The 15731-nt window shown below is 43.8% G+C and overlaps 1 protein-coding gene across 2 annotated transcripts in view; it reads right to left on the bottom strand.

The window, feature by feature from the left end:
• Window positions 1–760: 760 nt before the first annotated feature.
• The window catches only part of LOC147421017 (6-phosphogluconate dehydrogenase family protein), a 62104-nt gene continuing 47133 nt past the window's right edge, over window positions 761–15731 (bottom strand). For both annotated transcript variants that reach the window (XM_086504980.1, XM_086504981.1), the window contains exons 4-10: window positions 8801–8951; window positions 8397–8488; window positions 8223–8318; window positions 7227–7369; window positions 1398–1482; window positions 1226–1305; window positions 761–1138 (exon numbers count right to left, since the gene is read on the bottom strand). In XM_086504980.1, the coding sequence (XP_086361106.1) occupies window positions 1027–1138; window positions 1226–1305; window positions 1398–1482; window positions 7227–7369; window positions 8223–8318; window positions 8397–8488; window positions 8801–8951 (759 nt within the window). In that variant the 3' untranslated portion in view covers window positions 761–1026. The remainder of the gene's footprint in view (window positions 1139–1225; window positions 1306–1397; window positions 1483–7226; window positions 7370–8222; window positions 8319–8396; window positions 8489–8800; window positions 8952–15731) is intronic.

Raw genomic sequence — 15731 nt, 5'->3', positions numbered from 1 at the left:
TGTTCATAAAGAAAGTAGACCACACAACGCATTTTGAAACCAAAGCCTAAGGTCTCCATGATTTGTGCAATGAAGTCCCACTGAACAGAGTCAAATGCTTTCTCTATATCAACCTACATGATAAGCACATTTTGCATACAAACAAATGATCTTTAAAGCGTGTAGCAATCATTTTGGACATTTGTTTGTATATGATCGGCATAAGCGTAATCGGACGCTGATGGGAAAAAGATTCACATAGTGCTTGCTTAGGCAACAATTTCACCAAGCTTTCTTTCCACGATTATGACAAAGATTGTGTAGTCCATGCATAATTCATCATGAAAAGAAGAGGTTGTTTCAAGGACCCCCAAAAGCGAAGGAAAAACTCAACAGTAAGACCATCTCATTTCCAATGACCCAAATGCAACAAGCTGTTAACACTTCAGCTTCAATAAAGTCGGGCCTCAAGCATATCTGCATCGTCTACTATCAGTATAGGATGTACATACGACAACAACAATTGCTTGGCTTGCAATACCTCCTGCAAAGTAGCCGCAAGAGCCACAAAAACCCGCTGAAAATGATCTACCATGCGCACACACAAGATCTGCCCTGACATCCATGACAAGAGAACAACTAAAATGAAGAAGGGTCACTCAACAAAATAAGTCACTGCTTCAGGATACCACCCAACATAAAGCATACACATGCATGCAACCATGCAACATTCTTCCTAGGAAGGAAAATCACACCTTACAATACCACAGTACAAATGACGAATCACGATAACCTCTTGCTTCATTGGCTGTAATGGCCTTGTTGTGCCCTTATAATAGGATTTTTGCTTCATAAAGCGGCAACGCAATTCGAAGGTACATGGAATAAGAAAAAAAAAACCTACCTGTAGTATGCAAACCGCAACCTACCTCCGACTGACATGTGAAATGCATGCCAGACTCCATAGCTATGAACAGGGTACCATTCTGTTTAGATTTATCTTTGTTGTCTATTATGCACATAATTGTTGTTGACATTAATTGTATGTCAAGACCCTTTGCCCTTATGGGGCACATCCTCCGAGAATCCCTTGTATGTGAGCTGAAAAATGCTTGAGAAGTCTTTATTGCCATTCCCATTTTCACATAATTGAGTGTACCTGCACATTAATGCAGCTGTAGTTGATTCTGTTGGAAGAAACCATAGTTGTCAGAAACAAACGCTCTGCGTTTAGACCATCACCCACATATTATATACTTGTCGGGCCAATGGGGTCAAAGCTTGGTTTTCATCAGCGGCAGCTACAGCAAGCCCCAGATCCTTCTTCTGAATGCACAGGAAAATCAACCAGCTATTTAAGCTACCTTCTTGTAGTAATAAACTCATGGTCAACTTGTACAAAATCAAATCAGTATTACCATTAATTGGCAAGAGAATCCCCCAGTATAGCCTCTTGATGCAGGAACACCTTCCATGACTCCCGGTACTGGGTTATACGTGTCGCTACCAGCAAAAAATTTAAAAGGACAAACATCAAATGATGCAATTGTAGAGACTCGGGTAGACTGTGAAACCACAATCAACCTCACAGTTACATGCAAATCCATACTTTATTGGTGATTATTAAGTAAAGTGTAACTCACAATTAATGACTGAGTTGCCTTTAACTAGAGAGAGAGAGAGAGAGAGAGAGAGAGAGAGAGAGAGAGAGTGCTTAGGACGGCCTATACCCGAGCTGTGGAAGTAGCAGGAGGCAATGACCAATGCTTACGAGATTGCAAACATCCACAAACCCTAAGAGAAATTTCTTGGGCCTCCATCAAGCTTTTGCAGGACAAAAATGCCCTAGAAATGACCTTGGAAATGCAATTTCTATACCAAAAATTTGGCAAAAACGAGAAGAAACGCCAGGAAGGTAGGAGTGTGCCAACCTGCTGACATGGGAGTGATGCCAGCAGATGTAGAGCCAGAGCAACGTGCTGCGACTAGTAAAATGCCGCACAATTTGCGCTGCAAATCACGGGCTGTACAGACAGTGATGTACACTGGGGAATTGCTTTCCCGCATCTATTATTTTGGAGAAATGATTTTAAGTGCCTTTAAACACTTTGTACGTAGCATATGCCAAGGCCACACGGGAAGGGGGGGATGGGCGCTAGGAACATGGGGACACCAACCGCAGGTCTGGGACGAAGGGGAACAGCAGGGGAACAAACAAACAGTCTAGCAAGAGAAGCGTCTCATGGATGGCAGGCTGTTGGGACGATGGGAAAACATCAAAAGTATAAGGTGTTTGGACAATTTTGGGCCAATTTTTGGGCTCCCTTGGCAAGAGCGTGAGAGAAACATTGTGGTCATCATGTATGTCATAGTTACCCGGAATGGGAAATCGGAATGGGGAACGGGGAACGGGGAACGGGTATGAAAGGTCATTCCCTGTTACGGACACTCACGTCTGAAACACGGAACGGGGATTTGAAACTGGAAGTTGGAATGGGAACGGGTAATGCAGACCTGAAATGGCCATTCCCTGTAACTCCCCCCATTTCAACACACTCATATGCCTTCTTGAAATCAATGTAGGCCGTTGGTTTCCCATCCTTATGACGGAGTTTCACAATTTCCTTCAAGAACAGCGCCTAGTGCAGTACTATGTCATATGCCTTCTTGAAATCAATGTAGGCCACATAAGTTGGTTTCCCATCCTTATGATGGAGTTTCACAATTTCCTTCAGACATGCAACTTGCCCTATGCATTCCTCATTAGTACAGAATCCTGCTTGGCCGGGATTGAAGAAGTTTCTTTTTTCAAGTATCTTAGTGGTGTGCCTAATCACGATGGTGGTGAGGATTTTTATGGCAACCGAGATTAAAGCGATCCCGCGATAGTTATCAGTGTTGGTCAAATCACCCTTTTTGGGGATTGTCAAGTATCTTAGTGATCCGCCTAAGCACGACAGTCGTGAGGATTTTTATGGCGACCGAGATTAAAGCGATCTCGCAATAGTTATAAGTGTTGGTCAAATCACCCTTTTTGGGGATTGACACAATCACTGCGTCACCGGCCGGGATATCTCCAGTGTCATAAATACCCTCAATCATGTACAAGTATGCCTTGCCCATTTCTGTTTGTGGCTTACACGGATCCGCTCTTAGACCCCTATCTTTCACAAGCAGCTTAAAGAATTCGGGTGGTAAACCATCTCCACCCGCTGCCTTGTGCCTCTGCAATCGCCGACAGGCCTCCCGTACTTCATACCAGTTCAACGGGTCACATACCTCAGACATACCAAGCCAGATACGCACGTGTTTGTCATACCACGCAAGCGGATCCTTGCTGGTACCGTCCGTATCGGCAAATACCTTCGAGTAGTGACCCTCCCATACTTGTAATTGCCTCTTTGGTTCCGTCACTAGCTCCCCATTTGCGTTCAAAGGTTGATTGGCAATCCCTTGCCCCTTCCCAACTATTTTATTGAGGTGGGTAAAGAATTTCTTCATTTGTCCCTCCCTCAAGAGCTCATTCCCTTTTTCCACGAAGCGCTGGAAGGATCTTTTATTAAATATTACTGTCTCGGACAATGGCCTTGTACGTAATGCTATTGCCTTGCACTCTCTAACCGATTGCCGGCCAGCCCTAGTGTTTGCAGACTTGTTCCTCACCTTATTCTAGGCTTTCCAGCGTGCATTAATGAGTCTCAAAGCCCGAGGTTCCAATCGACAACCTGACCTTGGCCTCGACGGGGGCTTCGTGGCAATAGCTCCAGCCTCTTTGGCTATAGAAATAGCAACGGAAACAAACTTGTCATAGAATTGTTGGGTCGCACGCCCGTCCTCATGCTCGAGGTGAAGCAGAGTGTTCCATCGATTGTCATCGAGAAACAGCCTGCAGTTCACTTCCATCTTACATGAATCCAATTTGGGTACGCACGGCATAGTAGCTTTGGCTGCTACTCTCGAGTCCACACAGTGCAGGTGGCACACTAGTCACCAATGATCTGACAAGTCTATCCCCCTCTGTACTGAATTGTTGAGAAGTTGTCTCGCGGCCTCCTTTAATTACCAAATCTTGAACTGCCTATTCCAAAGCACACACAACTACATAAAACCCTTTCCCAACTGATGTAAACTATTGCACCTTGTTCCTATTGTTGAACATTGCATAGCCCAATGACGTAATCCTTGTGTTGTCATTTCTTTTCCCATGAAGTACAACAATTTAGCTTTTGTACAACAAGCTTACAAACTCTGGAGAGCAATTTTACGATGCCGGAATATCAAGAGTTCCAACTTGGACGAAAGGAGAAGCCAACTCCTTGATCAAAAGAACCGAAAGGAGAAGCCAACTCCTTAACAAAAAAAAGGGCAAACTGATTGTCCCTTGAAATATCCCTCGGAATGACCCTCGGAAATTTTGAGCTAACTTGAATTGTTTTGCAGATATGCTGTAATCGCGGACAATTACTTTCTTTCAAGAAGGGGGGATGTCACAAACTGCTGACGTGTCAAGTCACTGAAGAGCAAAGCCAACCTTCAAAATCACGGCCGAGGGGCCTAAACCCTAAGAAGAACAAGCAACGGCAAAAGAAGAAGTCCTACCAACTTATGGGACCTCGTTCGATGCCCAAGTGACATAAAGGCATATAAGTAAAGCAGGATCCACACACACACAAAAGGATTTGCGTTGGTCTGATGACGTGGCAATTGTACGGAAAATCCGGATTTTGCGCTGACATGATGACGTCGCAGACTGTACGGATTTCCGCGTTTTGCATTGACTGCTAATGTGGCAGTTGTACGGATTTTTGTGATTTACGCTGGCAGCTTTTGGGTATCGCTTTTGGACCAGATGCTTTTGAGTTTGAAGGCTTTTTCATGTAAATTGCTTTTGGGCCTAGGGCCTTTAAATATGAGGCCATGGGCTCATTCTCGGGCATGCTTCTGGACGAAGGTGCAGAGGATGGAGTACCGGCTTGTACTTTGATGATGCAATATAAAGAAATCCCGAAAGGGGTGCCAAAGTTTGGGGCAAATACTCTCTCGGGTGGAATCTGCCACTCCGTGTCGCGTGTCGTCTCTCTCTCTCAGTTTAGTTGTTATTAAAGTGCTAAAATTTTGTTAAAACTGCTCTTTCCTATTGGCAAGTGGTGCCCGTCTTGTGACAGGCACTCTAAGAATCCTCCATGTTGTGGCACAGTCTGTACTCATGAGAAGGTGGTATAGCTCAAGCTCCTATCTCCTCGAAGACCCATTTAAGGTGTGCGATGGCCTTCATTTGTTGTCTAGCCTCGCTCTCCATGATCTCCCCCAATGCTTGCTGAGCCTATAGATGTCTATTAGGTCTCTGCACTCCCCATCGTACCATTGGGGCATCGTCCCAGGAGGTGGTCGGCCGGCCGCTGTGAGTGGTGTGTGGGAAGCAGCTGAGGGCTGAAGTGTGTAGGACAGTTGAGAGCTGGCTAGTGAGTGTAGCTAATGGTGTACCTAGATCAAGAGTGTATATCCCCTCATCTACGTGGGATGAGTAAATTCTAGCTAGCTTAAGTGTGAAATGTATGGTGGTGTGTGGTGTATATGTAGGTGGTGTGTAGGAGATAGGTGAACCAATGAAGTAGAGAGTGAGATATGCATGGTCAGCCCCAATAGGTAGTGGTGGTATGGTGAAGGATGTGAGCAAGTTGGCTGCCTCGCAAAAACCGATGATGTAATCCATTGTTTTGTCTCCTCTTGGTAGTGATGGTGATATACATGTCAAGCCCCGGATGCTGGCCATTGCGCCATCCTGTTCTAAATAACAAGACGATGTTGTGATCCTAGACAGAGCAATTGTCGTCCATATGGTGTGGGTGTGGTGATATCTGTGGAGGTCCTCTTTGCCCCTAGTGCTCCTTGGTTAGAGAAGAAGAAGAAGAAGAAGAAGAAGAAGAGTATTTTAACGTCGTAGGAAACTATCCCAAGAGACCTTAAAGAGAGAGAGAGAGGGGGGGGGGGGGGGGGGGGGGGGGGGGGGGGGGGGGTCGCGCATGTTGCCCTCACGATGGCGCTTGTCACACATGCTGCCCCACACCTGCTGCTAGCGTACGGACGCTGCTACACGATTCTTTGCTTGGTTCCGTCACGTCCCAGCCTATCACAAGGCAACCTTTGCTGCGACAGTTTTGGAGAGAGGAATTAAATGGAACGGTATTGAAGCAAAGGCATGTTGCCCATATCAGCTAGAGGTAGATGTTATATAATCATTGTTTGCTGACAATCTATCCAAGTGGGATGAAGCTAAGGCTACAAAGCAGGTTATTAATAGAGATGTTGCTCAATTTGTGTAAAGGTGTCACCTATACAGCTCATTGCCCATCATGCTTCTTTGGCGACCTCCCTAAAGCTTTCTTTCAACAAAATTTGTAAAAGCTCACTACGTAGTAACCAACTGCTATCTTTCAACCCTTTTTCACAAAATTGATTGGCATAAATATCCATCAATTCACATGGTTTACATAGCCAGACTCCTTTGAAGAATGTGCATTCAACAGAGGAAATGCACCACATGAAGCCATTACTTCTCGATTATCTACAAGTAGATGAATGTACTTGAGATTGTACAGTATCGGTGTTATGTGAGAAAAGGTGATGACCATGGTATGATAAGAGGAGGCGCACAAGAAATGGGAGAGACTAAAACCTCCTCAAGAAGGAACGTTTTCGAAGGGAGGACGGCACTCAAATGGACCCTTTCTGAAAGAAATTTTATCTACAAAAGATCGTACATACGCATCTTCTGCACAATTGTAGGCAGGTGGCAGTCAAGCCCTTAGGACATCATGTTTTGGTTCCGACGACTTTGGGTCTCTAGGAACTTCCAGAGAAAATCTGAGGGTAGAGCAGTAACGTACTATTTGATACTTCTGAATGACCATGAGCTCAGCATATCTTGGCAGACTCATAGCGCTTTCAAGAAGTAACCAAGTAAGAGGCCAACTTTGACTCATTCACATGGCTTTGGCAGATGTTATTTATGGTCCAAGGAAATCAAAAGATGAACCTTGAGTATTGAGTCCAAATGAAAGGTCTCTCATTAGGGATCTAGTGTAACTTTACATGGGAATTTTCCCGAGTCTTATGCTTCTAGATGGTGCTATTTGGCTTTTGCATAATCTACTGTATGCTTCTTTTATGATCTTGTATAATCATATACATCCATTTAGCACAAGAAGAGAGAACCAGGGGGGGAGGGAAGATGGATGGGATTTTACCTACTCCAACATCGGGCTGAAGATATGTTGAAAATTTTGGAGAGAGCATGGGCACTTACACCGAGTTGTTGTCCAAGAGATATGGCTTCAGATATTCCAGCCATACTCACTGCTAAAGCCAAATTGTTGCATATCTTGGCTGCCTGTAGCAAAAGCATCTTTGCATTAAAAAAAGAAGGGCCATGATCCTTTCTGGAGAACAATAATCGCATTCCCCCAAGAGCTTGACAATTCTTTGGGCTAATACACTGTAGACACCAGCATAGATTGTAACACACTCTGCAAGCAGCTGCAAGCAGTGATCCAAAATGTACCTTCATAAGTTCAGAATAGTCTGAACTCACGAATTATAAGAGGGAATAAAGCACTCATAAAACTATAAAAGCAAGGGACACCAAAAAAAAAGAAAAAACAAAAACAAACAAACAAACAAACTAAATCACTTTGTTTGCTACGAAACAAAACTAGATAAAACAAAACATTATTAACTTAAAAATGTGTTTAGAAAAGGCATGCGTAAAATAAGTTGACGCGACTTACTTGGCTTAAAACAAATGAACCTAGTTTCATTGCAAAGTAAAACCTCTTTTCCTTGCTGTTTTTAAAAAAAGGGCTGTCCTCTCTCTCCTCCCTGACAAGGAGTGTCCAATAGCCATTTCACTGCTGAAAGTCAGGATGGAGTATTGAGAGGCTCGTTGCTTAAATGTATCCAAAACATAAGCCTTAATGGTCAGCTATCAACTGAGCTTGGGAGACATGACACATGTCCAGCCCATAGTAAAATCAAAGTCTAGAACTGGCTATGGGACTTGGTGGGACCCTAAAAGCCATAGACATGTTTGTCATCTAAGCAACATTCTGCATATCCAAGATGGATATAAAACTGAGCTCCGTTTATTTACTACCAAACAGGAAAATATGCATGTACAACAAACCATCATTTACAAGACCAAATATGCATGCCACCTGCACAATCAGATCAGTCTATACACTTACAGCACCATTGCCGGAGCCTCCACAATACAAAACATTCTTGCCCATGCAATCAAGCAGAGGCTTCGCTGCTTTGCAACCATTCTCAATGCCACCCACCTAAAATAAGAGAGAATCAGGAAGACTCCTCCATCAAACAGAAATGCTAGGAAGCTTAGAAAGATATTATGAAAAAACCATAAGTGTGAGGGTTCCAGCTTGAGCCCCAAGCACTCCCCCAGAAACAGGTGAATCAAGCACAATTGGATGATGAAAACCTTCAAGATGTCCTGAATAAAAACAGAAGGAACTACTTGTCATCTGCAAGTGCCTTCATGTATGTGTTCATGCCTACATAGTTTAGCTTCGTAAAATGATTTAAGTACCCAGAGAGAGAGAGAGAGAGAGAGAGAGAGAGAGAGAGAGAGAGATTGTCCAGCAAAAATGTGAAAAGACAGAAAACGCCTAGGAGATCGAAATTCATGATCAAAATAATTAAAATACATAATGACTCCCATAATATGGACATTCAAGACAAAAATTCTGAATTTCATATTATAATCGTAAGAAAATAAGCAGATTCAAGTAAAGACAGCACGTACGAGAACTTTCCAAAAGAGAGCACTGCTCGCCAACGCTAGCAATTTTATGACAGGTTTTGGGATCCACTGTAGAAGCATCGATCAGTAAAAACGGTCGAATACTGTCTTTTCTTGACAGCAACCCATTGTTTCCCAAATACACATCCAAGACCTGCAGAGTTTCCCATGCAACCTTTTTATAAAATGATATCTTACATTTCATGCAAAAACTCTTGCCACAAACCCTCCAAATACGTAACCGAAATTCTCATTAAATCAGGTGGCAGTTTACATAGTCAGGACAGGCTAGTTAATTGGAAGCACACCAATGGGTAGGCATTCAAAGCACTGCAGTTTTGGAAATAGCTTCCACCAATTGCATAACTGTGAAAGCAGCAGTTCGTATGGTGCAATGAGGCACAAAGCAGCACTTCGTATGTTGTAATGAGGCACAAAGGTATTTGTGGGTATTAACCATGGCAGGAACACTCTTCAAGCTAGAATAGATAAAAGATAAGGTACATCTTCTTTCTGAAACTGGAAACAGCTTTAACTGGAGCTTCAGGATAGAAGTGACAGAAGTTCAAATCTTGAAACTAAAATACTGTTACAACCACATTAGCACATTGTCCACTGCATACTAAACAGATAACAAACAAGCATCGATCGAAATGTGACATAAGAGCCACTGAGGCAACGTGACTCCCACATAGGCTCACTCAATGATCCACCACATCTCCCCCAAAATATTCAAACGGATGCTAGACCGCTGTTAGAAAACAAGTGCCCACCTTGCAGACCCAATGTATACACCAGCCAATATGCTAAATGTCTCAACATGATTCTGAGTCCTGCTCTACATGCCTGAACTGAACTTCTAGCACCTTAAAGCACAGGGCACACATATGAGAAGGGAATATCTGCAGAATCAGATTCATATTAACATGTCACAAGGAGCTGGTGAAAGCCAACGGAATGCTCCTCAAAAGAAATGAATCCAATCCCTGGCATCTCTATTAAAGCTTCTTTTTGCAGCTTAGGAAACCTCACTGATAATAAATCTGAGCTGGCCTGCTGTAGAAGGAGAAATGTGTCGTGCTCCGAGCTGTAATATTTTTAGCTAAGACTATAAATGAATAACAATGATTTTTGTGCACACAGAATTGATTTATAAATATCTTGGTACCAATTAATAATTTTTTTAAAGACATGTAAGTTTTCCGGAGCAATGTGCCAACTGGGAAATTACGGACAGTATGATAAGTTGAACAATAGCCGGATGAACGCGTCAGGACAAACACATGCATAAGATGGTGTCCCCAGTTTTGTTCAAAAAGTCACGATTTCATATTTTTACACTGGTGACTGACCGCCCAAGAAAGTGGCCGGCCGGACACAGTATAAATACGTCTCGGTGGGACAGTAGATTGAGTCTGGAGGGCGTGGAAACAGCAAAGTCAAACATGCTCCAGATTGGCCAGAAATCTACCTTTTAATACTAGTTTTAAACCTAAGGTTTAAAACCTTAAAAAAATAAGTGGCCTGACCAATATGAAAGGGGTCAAATTTTATAACATTAAAATAAGACTAAAAAACAGAATGTGGCATGAGATTTTCCAGCGTAGAAGTTTTAAAATACTCTTCTTCTTCTTCTTCTTCTTCTTCTCTCTCTCATGCAACGCCATCCAGCAAAATTCACACATGCTTGGTCATAAGTAACTATAACGCTACCTATTTGGGAGGCTTTGGCAGAATACACACACAGAGTCCCTCTCTAAGCTCTCAAATCCAGCTCTCTCTCTCTCTCTCTCTCTCTCTCTCTCTCAATGCTCCCACCCTCTTGGAGGCAGTGTAGAGCCTAAGAAGAGCACACTTGGAGGTGGAGTGCAGCCAGAAAATGCTTGTGTGCGTCCCTTTGTGGATAGCCGCACTCAGTCACGTGCTCTGTTGGCTGTCCACACAGCTATTCAGTACTCTTAACGAGTTCCAGACGCTAAATTTCAGTAAAGGCGAGCTCGCTTCGGCACCCTGTAAGCAGGCAGATAACAGAAGTCATCTCTCTCACATAGAGGAATACAGAACAAGACTGAGATAGCCGTTCCGGCTACAGGTACATAAAATTTCAGCCACCGTGCTATCGAATAGCATGCATTCCTTGCATCAGAATAGTTATGGGATGGAGAATAGTGCAAGCTGCTCCAATTCATGTGATTGTAAGAATCAATTGATAAATTAATAGAAAATCTCCAGAAGGGGGGACCAGCCCATCCTCATCTTCTGGTCCACAGTGTCGTGTCTCTTGAATTCATCCTGTGTGAATTTTAAACAATGTAATTGAATAGCTCGAAAGTTATTTAAGTGCACACCTCCGTTTCTGTGATAGTGGTATCAAAGCAAGGTCCTCTTTGTTCCTTTTATATATGGAGAGACAGTTCTTACCAGAAACATAACCATCTGTGACGAGACAAGAAAAAGAGCTTGAGTGCCTCACGAACAAATGGCATAATTAGAAGTTGCTCTTGCTCAACCAGAGGTGCAGAAGGTACTTAAGACCCTTGAAAAAGGAAAAGCAAAGATGGTGGAAGTGCCACCTCAGAATCCCCCACAATAGATTCGGGATATACTTGAGCTCCAACACAGCCTCATAGGGATCCTTGTGACGGATTTTAGGGTGAGGATTTCTGTGTAGAGGTCATAGACGCATTGGTCCAATGCGTTTGTTTGGCCTGCCCAAACTCACTCTCCCTAGGAAGGTGGTCTGTCACAAGGTTATGGCAACCACTAACCTTAGTTGTTGGTTTCTTTCCCTTGATTTTTATTTTATTTTTGGGACCCTCGGCCGGACATTGTGTGGCTAGTGTGAAACAACTGATGGCCAAGAGTTTCACCTGCAGTCCGGAAGGGCAAGTGGCCACGAGATGATCGGGCCAGTCAGCACTGGAATCGAGCGGCTTGATGCAACCAAGAATAAATAATAGTAGCATCCATCTTACCATCATACTTATTGAAAGTCAACTTTTCTGTGAGGGGTTGTTGGAGTCCGAATCTCGGCTTGCGCCACTTGATGAACTACCGACATCTTTGGCTAGCTCGGACTTCGAGGTGAGAACCTATCGGATCAACTCTTGCATGCGTAGTTCTCTCTGTGCTGAAAGCGCGAGGCAGAAGGTACCGGTAAGTGCACGTCGCGATGTAGTGCAAGATTGGGGCAAGAAGCAAGAGGCACAGAACAGCAAAGAGCTAGCGCTAGAGATCAAAGCAGAGAGAGAGAGAGAGAGAGAGAGAGAGAGAGAGAGAGAGAGAGCTCACGTTTTTGGGGAAAACTCAATAAGTGAGTTTTGGGTTTTCCCACTTTTATTATAAGTGACTTTAAAAAAATGTGTCCAGTTCAATGTGAACCTGGACTGTCACGTGACACATCCCGACCCTATGTGTCCGTGGACAAGCCACACCATAGCAGGGTGCCCGTCAGTTCAGTCAAGTTTAGATTAGCAGTGATATGGCACTTTTGTGAGTCTATTCGTAGACAGTGCATGCCCAGTCACTTAGCATAGATGCATATCCTCCGGTTGCACACAGCATGATCGTCGGAATTCCCATCAGAATCCATTAGCATCAGTTAGGGGAATTTTCCAGTGCATTTAGCCTATTTTCCTATTTATTGGGATTTTCACTTATTATTTTTAAGTGACTTTCCAACAAAAGTAGATAGGGCAATTTTGCTAAGTTAATATATAAGCAAACCCAAGTTAGCACTTTCTGGCAAAAGAGAAGCAGGAGCACCTTGCTCAACAGGCAACTTCTAAGCAAGACCAACCCCCGCGACTACTCTGGCGTTTTCTCCACAGAAGACCTAGCGTTTTTGCATCAGATCAGCCTTGGCGATTTGTGCACAGCAGATCAGCCCTGGCGTCATCACGAAACAGCAGATTAGCCTAGCATTTTTGCATTTGCAGAACCCCGGCGACAGAAGAACCAATTTCAGCCCCTGGCGTTTTTGGATTTCAGCAGCAAATTAAGACCGGGATTATTCACCTAAAGTGTAGCAGATTCAGCCCGTAAAGACCATCAATTTCCAACCCTAAGACACCTCATTTTTCAGCCAAGAAAACGCAGCCAAAACAGTCATTTTCAGCCACCGAAACAATCCCGAAATTCAGCAATTAGAAGATCTCAGATTTCAGCCATCGTCGTCATCGTCATCGTCATCGTCATCGTCATCGTCATCGTCATCGTCGTCGTCTCGTCATCGTCATCGTCGTCGTCACCGTCGTCGTCATCGGCATAGACCAAGTTGCATAGTCCATTGCATACGCGTTGTACACCTTTGTGCAATCAAAGAATAGACCACTCTCGCCGACAAGAGTGGGGCCTTCAGAGGAGGGTTTTACAACCTCTCGGTGTCGTATCTCTTCTCTCTCCTTCTCTCAGTCTCATTCACTTGCACGCACAATATCCACTCACTTTGTTCGTAACCACAGCACTCTACAAGACGGAAAGCTCTCTCTTTCCCTAAGAACAAAAAAGAACCTTGAGCAATAAAGATCACTAATCTTGAGAAAATACAACATTCATTCCGCTGCACCTTACATTGGTGTCAAAGCTTTGGAGGTGTTCTGCATTACTCAAGGAAAGAACCACAAGAATTTTTTTTGCTTGTTGTGATCGCACGAACCCAAGTTTACTTGGGCGTGGCGATTCCTAATCGTGTTTTGTTGAAGAGTGACAGGAATCCCAAGAAAGAAGGGCTTGTCCAGCCTCCCCTTGTGTCTCTTTTCACTCATTGAGAGCGGACCGTGCACTTAGCGGCCGGCCAATCGACGTGAGGTGGGAAAAAGCAACCTTGGTATGAGCGCAAGGCCGCCAAGGGGTGCGCCCACAGAAAAGGGTAGAACTCGGGTGAAGAGAAGATCCTTCTCAACGCGATTTGCAAGCGAAAGAAAACCTCAAGATCCTCAAGAACCCAAGTTCCTCGTGAACTTCAGAACCCAAGAACCCACAAGAACCCATGATTGCAGGATAATCATCACTCGAAGCGAAATGGATACTTCGCTTGGAGGTCATGAGCATGAGAGAGGCGAGGAAGAATTTTCCCCACCAGGAGGTTTTTCCGACCCTCCCCCTTTCCCATCTACGACAAAGATTGCACTAACTTCTATGGAGGCTTTGCAACAATTTTTTCTGAAACAGAAGTTAGAACGAGAAGCAAGAAATGCAGAAAGAGAGCGTGTACACGAAGAAAGAATGGCAACCATAAAGCATGAGTACAAAGAAAGGAAAGCCGCCTTGTTGCAACTCTTTTCTCAAGTGCCGACACCGTTGCACGAAATTCGGGAAAAGGAGACTCTCTCCGTTTCTTCTTCTCCAAAGCATGACACACAGGATTTGCATGATTGTGTGAAGCATGATGATGATTTGATTGATAGTGATTTGCATGATGATTTGAAGCACAATGATAAGCATGATGATTTGGATGCCAATGATTTGCATAATGATTTGGATGACAATGACAAGCATGATGATTTGCATGATCAAGATGTGATTTCGCACAAGCATGATGATTTGCATGATCAAGATGTGATTTATCACAAGCATGATGAGTTGCATGAAGACGATGTGATTGTTCACAAGGATGATGTGTTAGTGGATGCTTTTCCTAGCGAAGCTAACCTCGTTGTAGAATCGATCAATCACCAAGAATCGATCTTGGCTTTCGAGTCGAGGTCCACAGACCCCCCACAAGACGATTCAATAGATCCCGAAGAAGCGATCTTGGCTCTCGAGCCTTGGTCCAAAGAACCATCACAGGAAGTATTATGTGTTCGCATGATTGATACGCACGCATTGTTCGAAGTGTTTCGTTCGTGAAGGTTTCCTGTATTTTAGTCAGCATCGTTATGTGATCCCTTGTCCTAGGCATGACATACTGTATGTTGAGCACGTTTCTCTCATGGATGAGCACGAATGTATGCAGGTTGTTCATGAAAAGTTGAAAAGTCTGTATGTCAGGAAGTCACATTCTATGTTTCTTCCGTGGCATGACACAGTTTCCACACGGGCACATGATAGTGTGAGCACCAAGCATGGGCATTTCCATTGTGAATTGCCACAGTTGATTGATTTCGATCAAACAGAAAAGATTCGACCTCATTGTTTGCATGTGTTTGATGAACGGTTTGTCACTCCGTCTCTATGTTCATCTACATTGCATACACAGTCTTTAGAGAAGACAAGATTTTTTTCCTTCACTTTACATGGAATGGGTATGTTCATGGTTTTGTGTTGGAGATTGTTTCAGGAATTTTCAGCCATGGAGATTCTTGAAGACGAAAGAAGCAGGATTCTAGACGCAGTTGAAGCAAGGACGGAGATTCAGAAGACTTTGTGTCACTTTCCGCGCGGCCCAAAGAAGCAAGCGTTGCGGACCTTTATGAAGTTCAAGTACCGCTCGACCCACACAGCAGAGTGGGCCGGCGAAGAGTTCCTTCCAGGATTCCGAATGCTGTTGGCGATCTCCCTCGACGCCATACAATTCGGTACCAGTACCTCACTTTGAAAAGGAGGGGATGTCACGTGACACATCCCAACCCTATGTGTCCGTGGACAAGCCACACCATAGCAGGGTGCCCGTCAGTTCAGTCAAGTTTAGATTAGCAGTGATATGGCACTTTTGTGAGTCTATTCGTAGACCGTGCATGCCCAGTCACTTAGCATAGATGCGGTTGCACACATCATGATCATCGGAATTCCCATCAGAATCCATTAGCATCAGTTAGGCGAATTTTCCAGTGCATTTAACCTATTTTCCTATTTATTGGGATTTTCACCTATTATTTTTAAGTGACTTTCCAACAAAAGTAGGTAGGGCAATTTTGCTAAGTTAATATATAAGCAAACCCAAGTTAGCACTTTCTGGCAGAAGAGGCAGCAGGAGCACCTTGCTCAACAGGCA

The sequence above is a fragment of the Adiantum capillus-veneris genome, chromosome 28 (assembly GCF_014529385.1).
Source record: "Adiantum capillus-veneris isolate H3 chromosome 28, ASM1452938v2, whole genome shotgun sequence".
Taxonomy (NCBI): Eukaryota; Viridiplantae; Streptophyta; class Polypodiopsida; order Polypodiales; family Pteridaceae; genus Adiantum; species Adiantum capillus-veneris.
This window is presented reverse-complemented; position numbering and strand designations above follow the sequence as displayed.